Source organism: Gekko japonicus, unplaced genomic scaffold, assembly GCF_001447785.1.
Source record: "Gekko japonicus isolate JY-2015 unplaced genomic scaffold, Gekko_japonicus_V1.1 scaffold1450, whole genome shotgun sequence".
NCBI lineage: Eukaryota > Metazoa > Chordata > Lepidosauria > Squamata > Gekkonidae > Gekko > Gekko japonicus.
In genome coordinates, this window is record NW_015163132.1 from 151,853 (window position 1) to 169,892 (window position 18,040).

An 18,040-nucleotide genomic window follows, 5' to 3' on the forward strand; every position below is an offset into this window, starting at 1 on the left:
AAAATGTTTAGAATGTTGGAGGCAGGACTCAGGCAAAGCAGCCAGTGAATAGGGAGACCCTCTGATAGACAGATCAGAGAGCGAACTGATTTTGGAGCATGTGGAATATTCTAGAGAAGTGCCACTACCATTCGGCTTTTATTTTTTTTATTAAGGATAAACATTAGTCCTTTTCAGATGTTGCATCCACGTGTACTGGGAGCCCACCAACAGCGGCATATAGCAGAAGAGATGGTTCTGCAGGTATGTTGGTCCAAGGCCATTCAGAGTCTTATAGGTGACTAGAAATAAGGCCCGTTGTGGAAATAAATACAACGGGATCTAGAAAGAGGCTCTGGGAGAGTGCTCTGGCTTTGGGCAAACAGTGTCAGTCTGCTTTTAAAACATGAACCTGGGACCTGCACACCACCAGAATACAGCAGATTCCATATGCAACTGACATTCCAACTGCCTTGCGGGGGGGGGGGAGTTTGAGGTGTGGAATGGAGTGAAGTCCAATCAGCTTCCATATGCAAAAGACCAGGTTGTCGCAGCAGTTGTGGTTTTTAATTAAGGATAAACACTAGTCCTTTTCAGATGTTGCATCCACATATACTGGGAGCCCACCAACAGCGGCACATAGCAGAAGAGATGGTTCTGCAGGTATGTTGGTCCAAGGCCATTGAGAGTCTTATAGGTGATAACTAGAACCTTGAATTGAACATGGTAACTTATTAGTAGGGCAGCAACTGAGTTTCTGTAGAATGGGTGTGACATGTGTGTCTTGCCTAGTCTTTGATAGTAACCAGGCTATGGCATTCTGTCTTAACTGGAATTTCCGAGTTGTGAAAGCTTTGTGCTAAGACTGCTCTCAGCTGATTCCTAGGATATGTTGGGAAATGCTTCTGTGCTAATGTTGGATTGGAAAATGAAACTTGACCTGAGAGCCCCACTGAAGGCAGAATTCCGTTTGGTGGGTCCATGTAGTCAAATGTTCATAAGCTGCTCTAGTAAGTGGGATTTTTGCTGTTATGTGAATGTTAAAGGGGGGGGGGCATCTGCCACAAAAGTAACTGAGATGATCAGTTGTTGATCTTAAACACTGAAATTCATTTGTTTAAAACAAATGTCTGTTCTTCGGCCACTGCAGTTTACTGACAGATTTTGGTACGAAGGTTAGTTAATACAGAAGGTTTCAGTAGTTATTAACATTCAGTAAAACTAGATAACTTGTCTCTTCATGCTGGCTGTAATGTATTCAATAGCTGCCATTGAATGCATAACTGTATGTGAATGACATAATTGAATTGCCATGTAAAGCTTCGTCCTGGGCTAGGATCCAAATCCATCCAATCGCATTGCTAGCCCAGGAAGAATCAACCAATCACTTGTCAGCAAGCTCCCTGAGCGGGAACATCCGTGATTGGTCCTTATGCATACAACCTTATTGGTTGGTAATTGTACAGTAGGCGTGGCTACATTAGCCGGGAGAGTTTAAAAGCAGGACAGCTGCAATGTAAAAGCTGTTTTGGCTATCAGATGTTGATCCGTGTTGGAGTTGTGTTCGAGTTGCTGAATAAAGCTGATCTTTTACTGAATCACTCTCCGACTGCTTTGTTAAGCGAACGACTTAACACTGGCTTTGTAGGGAGGTGAATGATTATGGGGCACCACAGCTATGTAACTTAAGTGAAATCAACCCACCTCCTGGTCTGTTGAGCAGAGCAGAAGCACACTCAGAGCCACTACAGTTCTCAGTTCTTCTTGAAGCTGTTTAATACAGTCCAAAGCTCATAAGAAGCAGTTTCAGACTCTGCAGTCAGTTCAGTTCAGTTCAGTTCAGCTAACCTTTATTGGCATAAAAATAAAAGAGGATTACTTTAAAGTAAAAAAGAAATATACATTTAAAACCATATAGAGCCATACATATAGAGCTGAGCATTTTACCGACTACATAATATTGCATAGTGTTGCATAAACCAATTACTCATTAGTAGTTTTCCTGGCGTAGCTTTAATGCTGATTGTAAAACCATGGCTACGTTAATTGATATTTCCGGAACAGAGTAATTTAGAAGATGGTGCACTTTTAAAGACCTCTGCAGTCAAATAATATAGTGGATTAAGTGGCGTTTACATTTTACATGGTGAAGACCAACTCCAGATGGGGAAATACCTGAAGATTTGGGGGGAAGGGGTGCCTGAGGAGGGCAGGGTTTGGGGAGAGGGGACTTCAGTGAGGTATAATGCTATAGAGTCTACCTGCCAAAGCGGCCATTATCTCCAGGTGAAGAGATCTCTGTCACCTGGAGATTAGTTGTAATCCCAGGAGATCTCCAGGCACCATCTGGAGGCTGGCAACCTTAGAATGAGCATGTTCTTTTCTACACCTCCTTACCCCTGACATTTGGATTACCAGTAATAGTTTTAATAATAAGGCTATGGAACTGTGGTGTGCTATAATCTGGGAGGTCAGTTTATATAATACAGGACGTTGGGTAGCCAAATCGATATTTTCCCCTTCAATATAGTTTGCTGGGAATGAAGTGGTGATGGAGACCTGGAGCCTGGAGGTTTGTAGTCAGCAGAAATTTGGCTTTTGGGGGGATGGGTTGTGATATACTTTATATTGTTCATAATGAATAAATTGTATTATATGATTATCGTTCCTATTTTCACAAGAGGCGGAGGTTGAAAACTAGAATATATCATTTGCTTGGTATTTGAAGGTAATATCCCCATGTAGCTGAAGACTGGCTGTCCCTTTGTGTATGCAAATTTTCAGTTTTACCAACAGCATTAATCTGAGCCATGCAATCTGTAAATGTGTTATCAGTTTGTGAACAGTCTGCTTGTTGCCAAAACTCAAGCCCTTAGTTGCCTCCTCCACTTGAGATAGCAAAACTCTGCTTTCCGCTTTGTTGTGTTAGCAATTTTAAGTGATTTTGTTTAACTGGCATTCCAGCTATTCTGCATGTTGACAGATGAGTTTGAAAATAAAAAAAGGAAGTTTTGGCTTGGATATTCAGGGATGGCACTTTCATTTCCTTTCTATACAACTGTAATCCTGTTTTTGCACTTTTCTACAGGATATCTCTCTGTGTGTGCATGTGCGTGTTTGCTTGCAATGCTCTGTGATCTAGCTAGTCTCTGAAGGGCTGGCTAATGGATGGCCCAGTCTTGTGACAGGAGCTTAGATAGCCTGTAGTGTTGTATTTCGGTTCTACTGTTCTATGACGCTTTTGCAAATTTCTCCTAGTTTACTATAACCTGCATAAAAATGTTTACATATCTGTGACTATACAGTGTTTTGCATACCGGTGAGCAGTTCCCAGTAATAAAGCTCTTGCATTGTACTGTGTTTGAGGGAAAATACCATGTGTTCACAGGTTTTCAGTTGTGAGCTGCACTGCTGTTTCAAATTCTAGAATGAGACTCATCCTAATGGCATGGCATAAACCTGTACTGAGGCAGCTCATTATGGGTTCTCTAAATATTTGAAGCTGGCTACTGCTGAGCCCACATTAACCATGCTGGAACCAGAAAAGAACATGTTAATAATAGGCAATGTGTTGGTATGTTGCTGTGGGCCATAAATAGTGACAATGCGCTGTGATGTGGGTAAACTATATTTTTTCCTCTGCAATGGGATGGTTATTTTCCTGACTGGGATTTGTAATCCATGCAGCCCCATTCCTACTGATTTTACTAGGACTTACTCTCAAGAGCTCAAGAATTTTAGCCTTATTTTTTGTGGCAAATTATTTGGTGCTTACTTACATATATAAAAATCATTCTTTGACACCGTATTCTGCTGGATCAAGGGCAAGAATGTTCTTTAATATCCTCCCCTTCCAAGGTAAGTAGTAAAACACTTAAATAATGAATAAATTGTATTATATGATTATCATTCCTATTTTCACAAGAGGCGGAGGTTGAAAACTAGAATATATCATTTGCTTGGTATTTGAAGGTAATATCCCCATGTAGCTGAAGACTGGCTGTCCCTTTGTGTATGCAAATTTTCAGTTTTACCAACAGCATTAATCTGAGCCATGCAATCTGTTAACGTGTTATCAGTTTGTGAACAGTCCGCTTGTTGCCAAACCTCAAGCCCTTAGGTGCCTCCTCCACCTGAGATAGCAAAACAGCTTTCCCCTTTGTTGTGTTAGCATTTTTAAGTGATTTTGTTTAACTGGCATTCCAGCTATTCTGCATGTTGACAGATGAGTTTGAAAATAAAAAAAGGAAGTTTTGGCTTGGATATTCAGGGATGGCACTTTCATTTCCTTTCTATACAACTGTAATCCTGTTTTTGCACTTTTCTACAGGATATCTCTCTGTGTGTGCATGTGCGTGTTTGCTTGCAATGCTCTGTGATCTAGCTAGTCTCTGAAGGGCTGGCTAATGGATGGCCCAGTCTTGTGACAGGAGCTTAGATAGCCTGTAGTGTTGTATTTCGGTTCTACTGTTCTATGACCCTTTTGCAAATTACTCCTAGTTTACTATACCCTGCATCAAAATGTTTACATATCTGTGACTATACAATGTTTTGCATACTGGTGAGCAGTTCCCAGTAATAAAGCTCTTGCATTGTACTGTGTTTGAGGGAAAATACCATGTGTTCACAGGTTTTCAGTTGTGAGCTGCACTGCTGTTTCAAATTCTAGAATGAGACTCATCCTAATGGCATGGCATAAACCTGTACTGAGGCAGCTCATTATGGGTTCTCTAAAAATTTGAAGTTGGCTACTGCTGAGCCCACATTAACCATGCTGGAACCAGAAAAGAACATGTTAATAATAGGCAATGTGTTGGTATGTTGCTGTGGGCCATAAATAGTGACAATGCGCTGTGATGTGGGTAAACTATATTTTTTCCTCTGCAATGGGATGGTTATTTTCCTGACTGGGATTTGTAATCCATGCAGCCCCATTTCTACTGATTTTACTAGGACTTACTCTCAAGAGCTCAAGAATTTTAGCCTTATTTTTTGTGGCAAATTATTTGGTGCTTACTTACATATATAAAAATCATTCTTTGACACCGTATTCTGCTGGATCAAGGGCAAGAATGTTCTTTAATATCCTCCCCTTCCAAGGTAAGTAGTAAAACACTTAAAAGAGTTCTTTACACTCAAAAAAGTATTCTTCACAGAAGATTGAACGCAAGGTTGTATCTAGTTAACATCCAACGTTATATTTATCTGTTTTGGATTACAATATTTCATATTTTACTGATATTTTATTTTGAAGTTGTAAATACAGCTTTAATACATGGAATCCTGATTTAAAGAGACTGCCACTAGACATTCACTGTTGTGCAAACCAAGAGTGATAAAGCATATGAAGGGGCAAGAGGACTCCTACAGTCTAGCATTCAGTCTCACACATGTTTTGCTTTGCTGTGTGCCACTATCTTGGACTTCAGGGTTAAATCATGTGCTAAAATTGACAGGTAACTCCTCCAGTAATCAGCTTGTTTTGAATGACAGGTTAGTTCCAACCATCTTTTCTTCTGGTGAAAATGGAAAAAGGGGTTCCGTTTGGCCACTGAAAAGGTTCTGCTGGGCTGGGCATAATGAGACAGGCATGGACAAAAACCACGTGCTTCTGAGACTATAATACAGAGAATAATTGGCTGAGACTGAGTGGGAAAGCTGGTTGGATCCAAATTTTAATTTCCTATCTGAAAGTATTGTCACAGTTATGCAGCACATTTTGTACCCTTATTCCATTTGAGTGAGATGTAAGATTTTTGCTTGCATTTTAAGACTTTTGGAATTATTTCTAGTACATGCACTATGTGCCGCATGTGAAGCATGTAATTAAAATGTGACATTATATTATATGACAGAGAGACACCGCAACAATTATAAAACTTAATATAGTTTGAGCAGGGATTAAAAGCAAGAAGAAAAATATGATGACCATCCTGTTGTGTAGGTGTTTAAGGCTGCAGAACACTTGGGGATGCACTTCATGCTCTCCAAAAGCTATTTTCAGCAAGAATTATGTTCCTGTTTTCAAACATTCTAAACATGTACAGTGCACACACTTGAGTAGAGCAGGATCATGGCAGTGAGCTTGACCCTGTGTGCATTGCATGTAACCTGTGTACATAGGGTACTCTCTGCATAACCAGGGTCCTTGAAAAACATAATTTTTCCTATATGCACTATACTCTGTGTATTAGTTCCAATGAATTAGTATAAGCTGAGCCTACTGCTAAAATTCCACTCCTTGTACATACATGCTTGGAACATCTGAAAATGATTGTGAGAAAGGGACTTTTTGTGAATTTATTTACGGATGATAATAAAATAACATTGGGATATGTCATAACAGCTGATTAGATGTGGCAAAGAACTGTGAATCTTAAGTAGGATGTTGGTTGTTTTTTTGGTAAATACTGGTAATCATGAAACTTCAAGCCTGTTTCCTCTGTTGTACGTAAGATATAGAGTGATCCCCTGCGAGGAAATCGGCGAGCATCTTATGAAACTTCAACCCTGTGTCCTCTGTTGTACGTAAGATACAACCATATTTTCCCATATGATCCTATCAACTGATTAACATCAGCACCTGAGGCTCTTATCTTTGTTTCCAACTGGGGTTGCCATTCAAAAATGGCTGGTGGGCCGATGGTGTTGAATCTCTTTTGGGAAAAATCTTGAGATGACATCATGCTTCTCTTGGAATCACTGGAAAGTCTGAGGTAAAACCATAGAGTTTTCAGTGATTTCTACAGAGGATGACATCACTTCTGGTTTTTCTCTGAAAGTGATGTCATGTTGCTGCTGGCTCCCCCCCATGCTCCTGCTCCCCCAAGTCTCCTGCTAAAGTCAATGATGCCTTGGGACAGGACCTTTTTTGTTATAGCCCCTCAGTTATGGAATTCCCTACTTGCAGCAGATTGATTGATGCTTAAAGCTCTAGATGCCAGGTGAACACTTTTCTTTGCCCACACATTTTGTTAACTATTTAATTTGCATTTTAGCTTTCAATGTTTAAAACTGATTTGTTGACCGTTGTACTGAATTGTTTTACTGAGTTATAATTCTGCAGTTTATCAGTATATTGCTTCTTGGTATCCTACAATGAAAGGAATTTTGCCTTTTGTGATAGGAAAGTTCCACTGTCAGCTGAGCAGAGTAGTTGTAACCAATTCAATAGTACATTAGGTGATTTAAAGAGCAATTCTAAGCTGTCTACTCAGTAGTAAGTCCCATTTAGTCCATCGATGCTTACTTCCAGGAAAGCATTTTTAGGACTGCAGCTTTAAACACATATACAACAGGATGGCCGTTATTTTTTTATATTTGCTTTTTAATCCTTGTTCAGGCTGTATTAAGGTTTACAACTAATGCAATGTCTCTCTGTAATAAAATAAAATAAATTATGTAACATTTAATTACATGGCTCAGTGGTCTTTCTTTGATGTGACACTTGTTATTTTCCCTAATCCAGTATTAATCACTTGTAAAAATGTTTGTTTAGACAACAGACACTTATGCTACCTCTTCTCCTAGTTAATCTTTTGTTGCCCTGAAATGTTGTGTTGTAGGTGAACAGTCTTTTTGTTGGATTGTTAACATGGTGATGGATCATGTTGTGACACAGTGTCTGTTTGCATCAATCATTTCCTCTTCAATGCCTTTGTAGACTCCATTGAGGTTATTGCCCCCAACAATAATCTAATTGTATTACTGAGTTTGTTGTGGGTTGACTTTTATGGAGAGTGATAGTAATGGAATCCTGAGGTTCCTAGAATAAAAGAACAAGGTGTATTTTACAGAGCTGTTTTAGACAGCATAATACTTAATTAGACAGCATAATATTTAGATTATAAAAATACTACTATGTGCAATTAACTAAATGATCTTTTTTCAAGATGCTCTTTGAAGGAACAAGTAGTATTCTCGAAACAACTAATTATCAATAGAGATCTCTTTTTACCTCTTCCAGAGTATGAAATACAATCAAAATACTAAATCAGAACTCGGGGGAAAATGAGAGTTTCTGAATAACTCACTAATATAAATAAAAATAATAATATTTTGAGTTGGGTGGCTGGGCTTTCAGATAGGCATAGGTAACATCTGCAAGAGTGTTTTGTTATTTTACAAGCTTTCATGTGCAAGTATCTGAAGAGGTGTGCTTGCACACAAAAGCTTATACCCTGAATAAAACTTTGTTGGTCTTAAAGGTGCCACTGGACTCAAACTTTGTTTAGTTGTTTTACAGTTATGTTCCTTTACTTGGGGGGAGGCAGACTAAACTGTTGGTGAAACTGACCTGGAGATCCTTGGTAATTTTCATGAATAGATTTCTGAATATTGCATAAACTATAGAATTTATAGAATGCAGACTTTTTAAGATACACTTTTGATCATTTCCCCACAGTTCTTACATTTACTCTTTTTGTGTTTACAAACAGCAAAAAATTAATAAAGAATGGAAAATTATATATATTTTAATGGAAATCATACATTTGAAAAGGAAGTCCCAGTTTTCATTTGGTTTGTTCATTAGAGGCATTACTTTTGAGCACTACATTGAAACAAAATTATTTTGAGTATCTTGTGTAGCCTCATACCATTGTTCCCATTATATTAGGTTCCATGCGGAATTATACCCAGTTTAGAGTGAAACTTCTTTCTCTGCTTTTACTTAATTACATTTTAACTCACCCTTCCTTCAGGCAGCTCAAATTAGTATACATATTTCTCCCCCACCCCACATTTGGAATGAGAGTTGGTGACTGACTCACCTAGTGAGCTTTGGGGCTTGAAGATGAATCTGTAGAAATAAAATTGTCTTATTGTGTTATGTACCAAAAGGGGGGGAAATCTTTGACTTTAATTTTATATAAGAATAAAAGGATCCATCTGTCTGTCCATCTCTCTTTGTCAGGCATAATGCCTTAGAAAATAAAGTGAGGAGTCTCAAATGTGGCCACCAGCTGCAGGATGAAGTTTCAGTGCAAAGACAAATTAGATCTGAGTATCAGAGCTAGTATGGCATAGGGATTAGCATGTCTGACTAGGATCAGGATCTATGAGACCCAGGTTCAAATCCCACCTCTTCCACAGCATCTCGCTTGATGACCTGGGCCAGTTCCAAACTCTCAACCTAACCTACCTGATAGGGTTTTTGTTGGGCAGGAGAAGGATGCAGGTCACTTTGGGTCTCCATTGTGGAGAAAGGGAGGGTATGACATTTTCTATCAATCTGATTTTGTCTACAGTTCTCCAAAGAGGGATGATTACTCTTGCTGCTATTTCGTCAGGTATTGCTGCAACACATTTGGAAGGAGGCAGAACTGCTAATTTCAGTATTCAAACTGCCATTGAATATTGCAAGCTCAGCAAGACAGGGGGTTGGTGAGCAGATCAAGCAGGATTGGACCTGCAGTTATAAATATGGAGGGAGGCTGTAAACCATTACATACTAAGATGCTGTATGTGTATTCAGAATTCTTATTGATTTGGGCCCTTGGGAAACCATTACAATGATTTTCTGCTACTACAGTGTATACAGACTATCTTCTGTTGATTGCTATTGAAAAATGAACGGGCACTCTATAAAAATAATGTGACATTCAGCAACAATCAGATCAATATTTTTATCATGAGGAACAGCAGAGATGTTGCTTGTTTCTGCTTTTGTAGGGGACAGTGGCAAAATGAAGACATTGTGTTTCCAATATCCATTTGAAAATTTCTGAACACACATTTGTAATTAACATTTCAAACATGCTTCAAAATACAAGATCTGTTTTTTTTCCTGCTAGAAAAGTGGTAAAAACCTTGAAGTTACCTAGAATAGGAAAGTTGTGTTAAAAAACAAATATTTTTGAAGTTGGATTTTTTTTAACAAATAAAATTTTCTCTAATCCACACACTATTTGTCAGTCAAAAATATGTATAACTGAATTAGACAGAAAGTCAAAAGGCAAAGCCTGAGGTTAGCATTTATTATTATATACTTCATGTTATGTTTGCAACATGTGCAACTTTTCTTAAAGAGCATCTTAATATAGCTGTATCCCATCAGTGCATTTATTTGTGCTCACTGAGCCATGATTCAGGAAAGAGGGTGTGTGTGCATGCGATAAGGATCATTTAATCCCTGCTGCCCTTTATGTGGTGAAAGATCCATAATTTTATTTTCCTTTAAAAAGCTCTGGTCCTGTACATGTGACAGTTTAACCTGAAAAAGCAGACACGCCGCAAGGGCCTGTTTCCTATGGTGCTTAAGTGCGCAGAGGCAAACAAAACTCATTCCTCTTCATTTTGTCTTCTTTTTGCAGTTAATCTGCTGGATTCAAAAACCATTCAAGGGGAGCTGGGCTGGATCTCCTACCCGGCACATGGGGTAAGTTCATTAGACTGCAAAACAAGGAAAATGCTGTTACAGTTCAGCATGCTGTTAATCACCCCCCCCCCCAACAAGTAACCAGAGAAGAAGCTTACTTGAATTTTCAAGTTGTGGTTTTTATTATTTTTTTAAATACCTTTCAGATCTCCAGGCATATGTTCTATATGACAAATAACAGTTTGAATGTCTCTTCCAAAGAAAGCATCAAAATGATGGCACTTTAAACTGCCTTTAAGGAGCTGTATTTCCAAAACACACTTGGGGTGTTCACTGATGAGGGTTAATCAGGTTTGATTTGAGTCCAGTAGCACCTTGGAGACCAAGGTGGAAATTATTACAATGATGTTTAATCAGGCTTGAATGCCTTTTACACTGAAAAGGTGTCTACTGAGAGAAAAGAGCCGTTTGTAATGTGAACAGATGTTTTGACCAGTGTTGGTGTTTTTGTATACACTAGCTAGAAGCAAGAACTATATTAAGTTTTAAGTCTGAAAATGATTACTGTGTTAGAAACGAGCAAGTTTAAAAATACAGTTCTGAAGGATGTTTTCCTCCTGCGATTAGGTAGGGGCCCCTGGCCTAACCTGTCTTCAGAGTTCAGGAAAGCACAGCCCAGTTAGCTTCCATGAGAGTCTGTGTCAGCTGGGGCTCTTCAAGATGGCCACTTTGTTAATGAACCTCACTCTTTTTGTTATTGTTTGCTTTTGGTTATTTAGCAATCTAGACAGCAGATCAGGGTTTTTACATCTCTTATTTAATCTCATCACCCATTTCCTGTACTGGTTGTAAGTTTATAGGAGATCTCTTTTTCATACAGGGCAAGTCACATGTAACAAAGGACATGTGGACTGTTGACAGACATTCTATGGGCGTTCTGTGCTTAATTCCCAGGCATGTACAGATTGGGAATATATGTGGGGAGAGGGGGTTTAAGCCTTTCTCCCTTGCACTGATTTTCTCTGAAGCAACCCAGTGAGGTAGCATTTGCCCTGCTGGGGAAAATTACATGTAGCCATCAGTGTGGGTAAGGTCCCGTCCCCCCCCAATGGGGCAAATAGCAGTTCCCTGGGATCATTTCTGGTTGGGAAAAAAATGGCCAAAGGGGAAGGCTTAACTGCCTCTCTCTGCATGCCATGGCTCTAATCTGAATCATGTTCATTTGTATCTGAGAATGAAGTTCTCAGCATGGGCTTCCCAGACAATATCTGATTGAATTGGTCCTAAGAGAGTTACATCTTTCAGTGACCAATCCCCCCCCATATTCTCTCTACTGCTTTTTCATTGTCTTTACTATTGTTTACTGCTTTTTCATTCACACAATCAGAGCAGCAAGAAAAACCCTCATGTGTTTTCCCCCCCTTTGCCTACCTCAGCTACTTACCTACTCAAATCAAATCAAGTGCTGTACATTGCTCCATTTGGTTGCCATTCATTTTGTTTGGTGTAGTAGCATCCTTCCTGTGATATTACATGCTTCTTGTGACATTGATGAGCAATAGATTCAGAACAGAAAGAAAGTTCCACAACACATAGTTAACTTATGGGATTTGCTGTCACAAGATGAACAACAGCCATAAAAGAGTTTTAAATAACTCCATGAAAGATATATTTATCAATGGCTACCAGCCAAAATGGGAGGGAAGCTGGCGTGGGAGGGAAGCTGGCTGAGAGGGAAGCTGATGCAACATTCCTACATCACCTGGAAGTGACATAGGCATGTCAGTGACATTGGGGGGCAACACTCCAGTTTTTGGGCAAAATTCCATGGTTAAAAGCTAATTCTACTATAGAGGTTTTGCCCACAAACTAGTTCATTGTCCCCAATGACCCCAACATCCAGGTGAGGTAGACATGTCACACTTATTGCTGGCTTCTTCCCTCCCCATTCCTGGTAAGTACACCCCCATCCTTCACCTACTCATCTGCTGGACTTGGCAACCCTAGTGGCAGATGGAGTTCTGTGTTGGTAAGTGTAAGGTGACGCACACTGGAACAAAAAAAATCCCCACTTCAGGTATAAGCTAATGTGGTCTAAACCTTCTGGGACTGAGAGGGAAAAATATCTTAGGGTTGTAGTAGATAATTCAATGAAAGTGTCAACAGTGTGCTGCAGTGCTAAAAATGGCAAATTCTATTAGCATTTTATTTATTGAATATTAAATAATAATATTAATAAAATAAATAATGTTATTTATTAACTATTAGGAAAGGGATTGAGAATAAAATGGTTGATTCCCTCTAAGTGTTCCCTCTAAGCTGAGTTAGTGTGAGCTAGCTCACAGTTTTTTAGCCTCTGGCTCACACGTTTTTGTCTTAGCTCAGGAAGGATGGCTCCAGAGCAAACTAATTTATGCAGTAGGCAAATCATTCACTCACAGCTTTAATACCAGTAGCTCACAAAGCAGAATTTTTGTTCACAAGATTCCATAACTTAGAGGGAACATTGGTGCCCCTGGACAGATCTATGATGTGCCTTCATTTAGATTACTGTGTGCAGTTCTGGTCACTGTATATCAAATACTACATTGCAGAGCTGGAAGAAAGTACAGAAGAAGGCAACCAAGATGATGGGGAAAGGCTGAAGAGTCTGGGACTTTTCAGTTTATAAAAGAGATGACTAAGGGGGGGGGACATGATAGGAGTTTATAAAATTATGCACAGGGTGGAGACAGTTGACAAAGGGAACTTTTTCTTCCAAAATACTAAAACTTGAGGGCATCCAGTGAAGCTGAGGGGCAATAGACTCAGGATGGACAAAAGGAAATACTTCTTTACATAGAGAGTGATTAAAATTTGGAATTTGCTACCAGAGGATGTACTGATGGCCACAGGAATAAACAGCTATAAAAGGGGATTCGATAGATTCATGGAGGAAAGTTTTATTAGTGGCTACTAGCCATGGTGACTAAAAGGAACTTCCACATACAGGGGCAGAAAACCTCTAAATACCAGTGCCAAGAGGCAACATGAGGGGAAGGCCTCTGTCTTTATGTCCTGTATAGGGCTGCCAGGTGGGAGCGGGTGGCGGGTAAACTCTCACTTTGGAGGCCCGATTTCCACTGCTGCGGAATCGGGCCCCGGGGGGAACCCCACCCCGGCGTGCATGTCACTAGGAAGTGATGTTATGACGCTGGGCACGCTGGGGGCGGGGCCATGACCATCCAAGGGGAAACTCTACAGTTTCCCCTCGAATGGTCATGGCCCCACCCCCAGCATGCCCGGTGTCATAACGTCACTTCCTGGTGATGTGGGTGCGGTGCGCGCTTTGCGCGCACGCACACACTCCAGGATCCACCCGGGAGTCCCCCACTGCGGAGGTAAGCTATACTTGGCAACCCTAGTCCTGTAACTGGTTGGCCACTGTGTGAGACAGGATGATGGACTAGATGAACCACTGGTCTGATATTGGTGTTGTTTTGCAGAATCTTATTTTTGCTCTTTTGTCTGGCTTTTTGCTCCATTTTTGCTCTGTGGATCTATCCTCTGAAGCCCTCTTATCTCAAATGCCTAAACCTTGACAAAAGGAACTGGCACAGGGATGAAGCAGAGAAACATGAGCCTTACAAAAAAACAAGCATGCCCTATTAATCCATTGAAAAGACCCCTGTGTCCTCTGCAGCGTTTTGGCAACGTGGGTTAAGTTAGAGAAGTTTTTTTCTGTGCAGGCTGTTCCTGTTTGTGCTTTTAAATTTCTGGGTGGGTGGGTGGGTGGGTAGATAAGCATTATTTGTTGGATTGTACAGTGATTCCATTAATGGCGTGCGCTGAACAAGCTGTGTTTATATGGATTGGTTGCCAGTCTGAAGGAGATTGTGATTAGGATACTTTTATATTCCTACTGAATTCATGTTCCTATTGAATTCAATAGCAAAACAACAGTTGATTTTAATGGAAATGCCATTTCAGAGGCAGTCTAGTATACCACTAAATACCAGTAGATGTCAGGGCAACAACAGGGGAGGCCTTGGCTTCTTTGGTCGGCTTGTGGGCATCTAGTTGGCGGACATAGAAAACAGGGTCTCATCCATCAGGGCTCTTAATGCTAATTTGCCTGAATGGTCTGATATTTTAAAATAAGCATAAAATAGCTTTTGTTGTTCTGTGCTTAGGTCTTAAAATAATATACTTACTGTGCTGCAAAGAGAAGTACTACTGATGAAGTGAAAAGAGAAAGAGGGAAGAGACAATATTTTCATAGTCCTTTACTTCTACAATATTAATTAAAACTCTGGGATTTACATCTGTGGGAGACCTGGTTAAAATATGAACTTAAACTTCAGAGGGAAAACATTATAATAAAGATGTCACATCACATTGAAGCATTGCTAATAGCACAGAGGTGATTTACAAGGTAAAGTTAATAGAGCTACACTCGAAACTGTGACTCACAAATGAGGATATTGGTATCATGCCAGCTGAGTTCCAAGGCATAGTAATATATTCCCATCACAACCCATAAGTGCCTATATACTGAAATAGTTTACTTTTATAAATATTAAAAAGACTGCCTTCCCCTTCTCTTGGAAAGTCATCCAGGGAGTTCTTCCACATTTATTATTGTATTTCAGCAATACACAAAGGGTTAATCCTAGAGAGGAAGAAAATAATTTTGTTTGGCTGCCTCACTGTTCTTTAGATACTTTTCTGACCTGATTTGCATCTATACAGAATTCCTGAATATTCATTTTGTGATTTATGCTCATTTGTATTCATCAGTTTATGCTCTACTTGATAACTCAGTGTTTGAACCCTGGATTCAATATTATCACCCCGTAAGAATGTGATTGCTTTTAAAAAAAGCTATCCCAGACATCCACAGTGTTCTCAGTTGTAGCACGCTGATCATCTGGTCAAGCTCAATCAAGCCCATTGGGAGGTTGGGCCTCTCTGCAAAGCAGAGCAACAGAACTATTAAAAAGTGCAATAGCTACATTTACTATACTTGATTGCAAAGTCCACAGAGATAATATCCTGCACCAACACCTGCATGTGTGCAATTTTCATACTGTCAATCAATCAAATTTGTGAAAGGGCCTGGGAAATGAGAGCCACTTAGTCTTTGCTGAGCATATTATTGATATGCTGATTAAGCACAACGCAACTGATTATTAACTGCAATTCACATAAATTACAGCAGTATGTGGGGTGGGGGAAAGCGAGTTACTTCAATCAATAACACACATCTGAGCAAATTTGTACAGGATAGAAAGACTAGAATCCATGACACCCTTTGCTCACCCATTGAAGAAGTTTTCTTTGTCCCAGTACAGTTTCTTGCTAGACGAATATAATTCCAAATATCAACTTTTGTGCCCAGATGGCATGTGCAAGAGAGTCCAACATGTGCATGGCTTTTGGTTTGCTTCAAGGAAGGGAGAAGCTCTGTGTGGACAATGGGATCTGGATGAAGAAGAGCTGCCACCTCCATTGAAGGGAAGGGAAATTTGTACACACTGTTTTCCTGTAGAGTTGTATATGAACTCCATGTGTACATATATTTTGAACTGTATATTAGCTATATGGCATTTTAATTCAAATTATTATCTCAGAGCTGTGTCACTTTGAGTGAATATATGAATACAAGTGGGGACCCACAACAAAATGTTGTGTATTATTGTGTTTTTCATAGTGTAGTTGGTTACTGTTTAAATGGCTTTCTTGCAGTAACCAATTTGTTAGCTTTTTGGGTTTTCTCATTTTGGCAGGATGTCCTCTTTTGTGAGGTACTTTTGACATTGTATTATTCTGTATGATACCGATGAGGAATTGTTGTTTCTGACAAAAAAGGCAGAGATTCTTTCAGTTGTTCTGAGCAGTGCCCTCTTAAGGGAGGAGGTAGCTCTGTGACAACCTTCTGTGGAAGGAAGGGAGTGACAGTTGGAGCCCAGTTTTCCCTTTTCCCCTTTGATTCCCCTTTTTTCTTTATTGAACACTGGAAAGAGAGCCATCTTGCTCAATTTCCTAGTGCATAGTCAGCCATCTGACTGAAGTTGGCTTCAAAGAGAAGTTTGCCTAGGAATTACAGTCACTTTGTTTATGTGAGGTGAGATTTCATAGATTGCCTTACTGGGTACTGCAGGTCTTGAGGTGCTACAGATGTCCTGTACCACTCTCCTTCTGAGTCCCCTTGTCAAAAGCAGCTGTTTAAATAGCCATTGGTTTATCAGTTGATCAACCTGAGGCACATTTACTTGTTTGTTCTCTCACCTTACCATGGAGAATGGTGTGGCTGCAGTCTTATTCAGCCTGAGAGGAGCCCACATTCACCCACATTCACCCACAGCACCACAGCTGTCTTTGACAGTTTATTTGTCTGTCAGGGTTGCTAAAGTTGATTTGTCTGTCAGGGTTGCTAAGGAATGTTTTAAAAGGTGGTGTGTATAAACTGACACTGGTTGAAGGAAATCCTGCCTCCTCTCCACCTGCCCCCTTCCTGTCAGTCACTGTGCCCAGCCATCCATTAATGATGCCTCAGCTGTCCTTTTATAACTTCCCTCTGGCTTCTAGTCAGTCAGAAGAGAGAAGCAGTGGGAAGAAGCAGTGCACAAGCTGGTGTGGGGGAAGAAGCAGTTAGAAGCTGGAGAGAATGGTTTTAAAGGAGAGCGGAGCCTGCAGCTACAAAGATTGGGGTGAGAATGATTCTTCTCTCCCGCTTGCAAGGCATTGCAGTTGCAGACTCAGATGTCCTTTTAAAACTTCCCCCTGCTATTTAGCCATTCATACTGCAGGAAAAAACGGAGATGGGTGAGTGGCAGCGAGGAATCCTCCCTAATCCCAGCTCGAATTCCGCTGTTGCTTTCTCCCCCTTTCCCCTACACATCATCTTTCTCTTTCTCTCTGTGTGCATCTCTCTCTCACTCTCAGCCAGCCAGTCTCAATCTGGTAGAGGGGGAGAAGCAGATAGAAGCCTCTCCCCCCCAGAAAGTTTTAAGAGGACAGTGGAGCCTGCAGCAAAAGCGGTAGGGGTGAGAAGCTCAGAGGTCCTTTTAAAATGTCCCCTTGCTATTTAGCCATTCATACTGCAGGAGAAATCCTCCCCAATCCCAGCTTCAGTTCTGCTTTTGCTTTCTCCCCTCTTTATTTATTTATTTATTTATTAGATTTCTATCCCACCCTCCTGGCCTAGGCTGGCTCAGGGCAGCTCACAACAGAATAAAATCTCAACAATATGATCACATAACCATAATTTCATAAATACAGTATTAAAACTCAAACATAATAACATAATAGTGCTAGTACATTCCTTATTTCCGGTTAACTCTTTGGCCTTCCGCAGCTATCTAGGGTGATTGGCTCGGGCAGTGTTAAGGGGACCAGCGGGCCAGGGTATTAGTTGCTGGTGGTAGAGGTGTTAGTGGTGGCGGCTCCTGGTCCCCACCAGTCTGGCCTCCTTGAAGCTCGGGAAAGCCAGCCAATTCTGGGTCCCCGATCACAGCGTCCTCTGGGGTACATATGGGGAAAGGCAGTCTCTCAGGTATGCAGGTCTCTGGCCATAAAGGGCTTTAAAGGTAGGAACTAGCACCTTGAAGCAAACCCAGTATGCTATAGGCAGCCAGTGCAGCATCTTTAGCACAGGTCGGATGTGCTCCCGAATTGGGATTCCAATCAGAAACCTGGCTGCAGCGTTTTGCACCAGCTAAAGCTTCCAGATTTTCGACAAGGGCAGCCCCATGTAGAGGG

General features: G+C 40.5%; 1 protein-coding gene across 1 annotated transcript in view; it reads left to right on the forward strand.

Moving 5' to 3' along the window:
- Window positions 1-18,040, forward strand: part of EPHA3 (EPH receptor A3) — a 306,093-nt gene that overhangs the window by 19,302 nt on the left and 268,751 nt on the right. Inside the window, exon 2 of the mRNA XM_015406944.1 lies at window positions 10,293-10,357. Coding sequence (XP_015262430.1) covers window positions 10,293-10,357 — 65 coding nt within the window. The remainder of the gene's footprint in view (window positions 1-10,292; window positions 10,358-18,040) is intronic.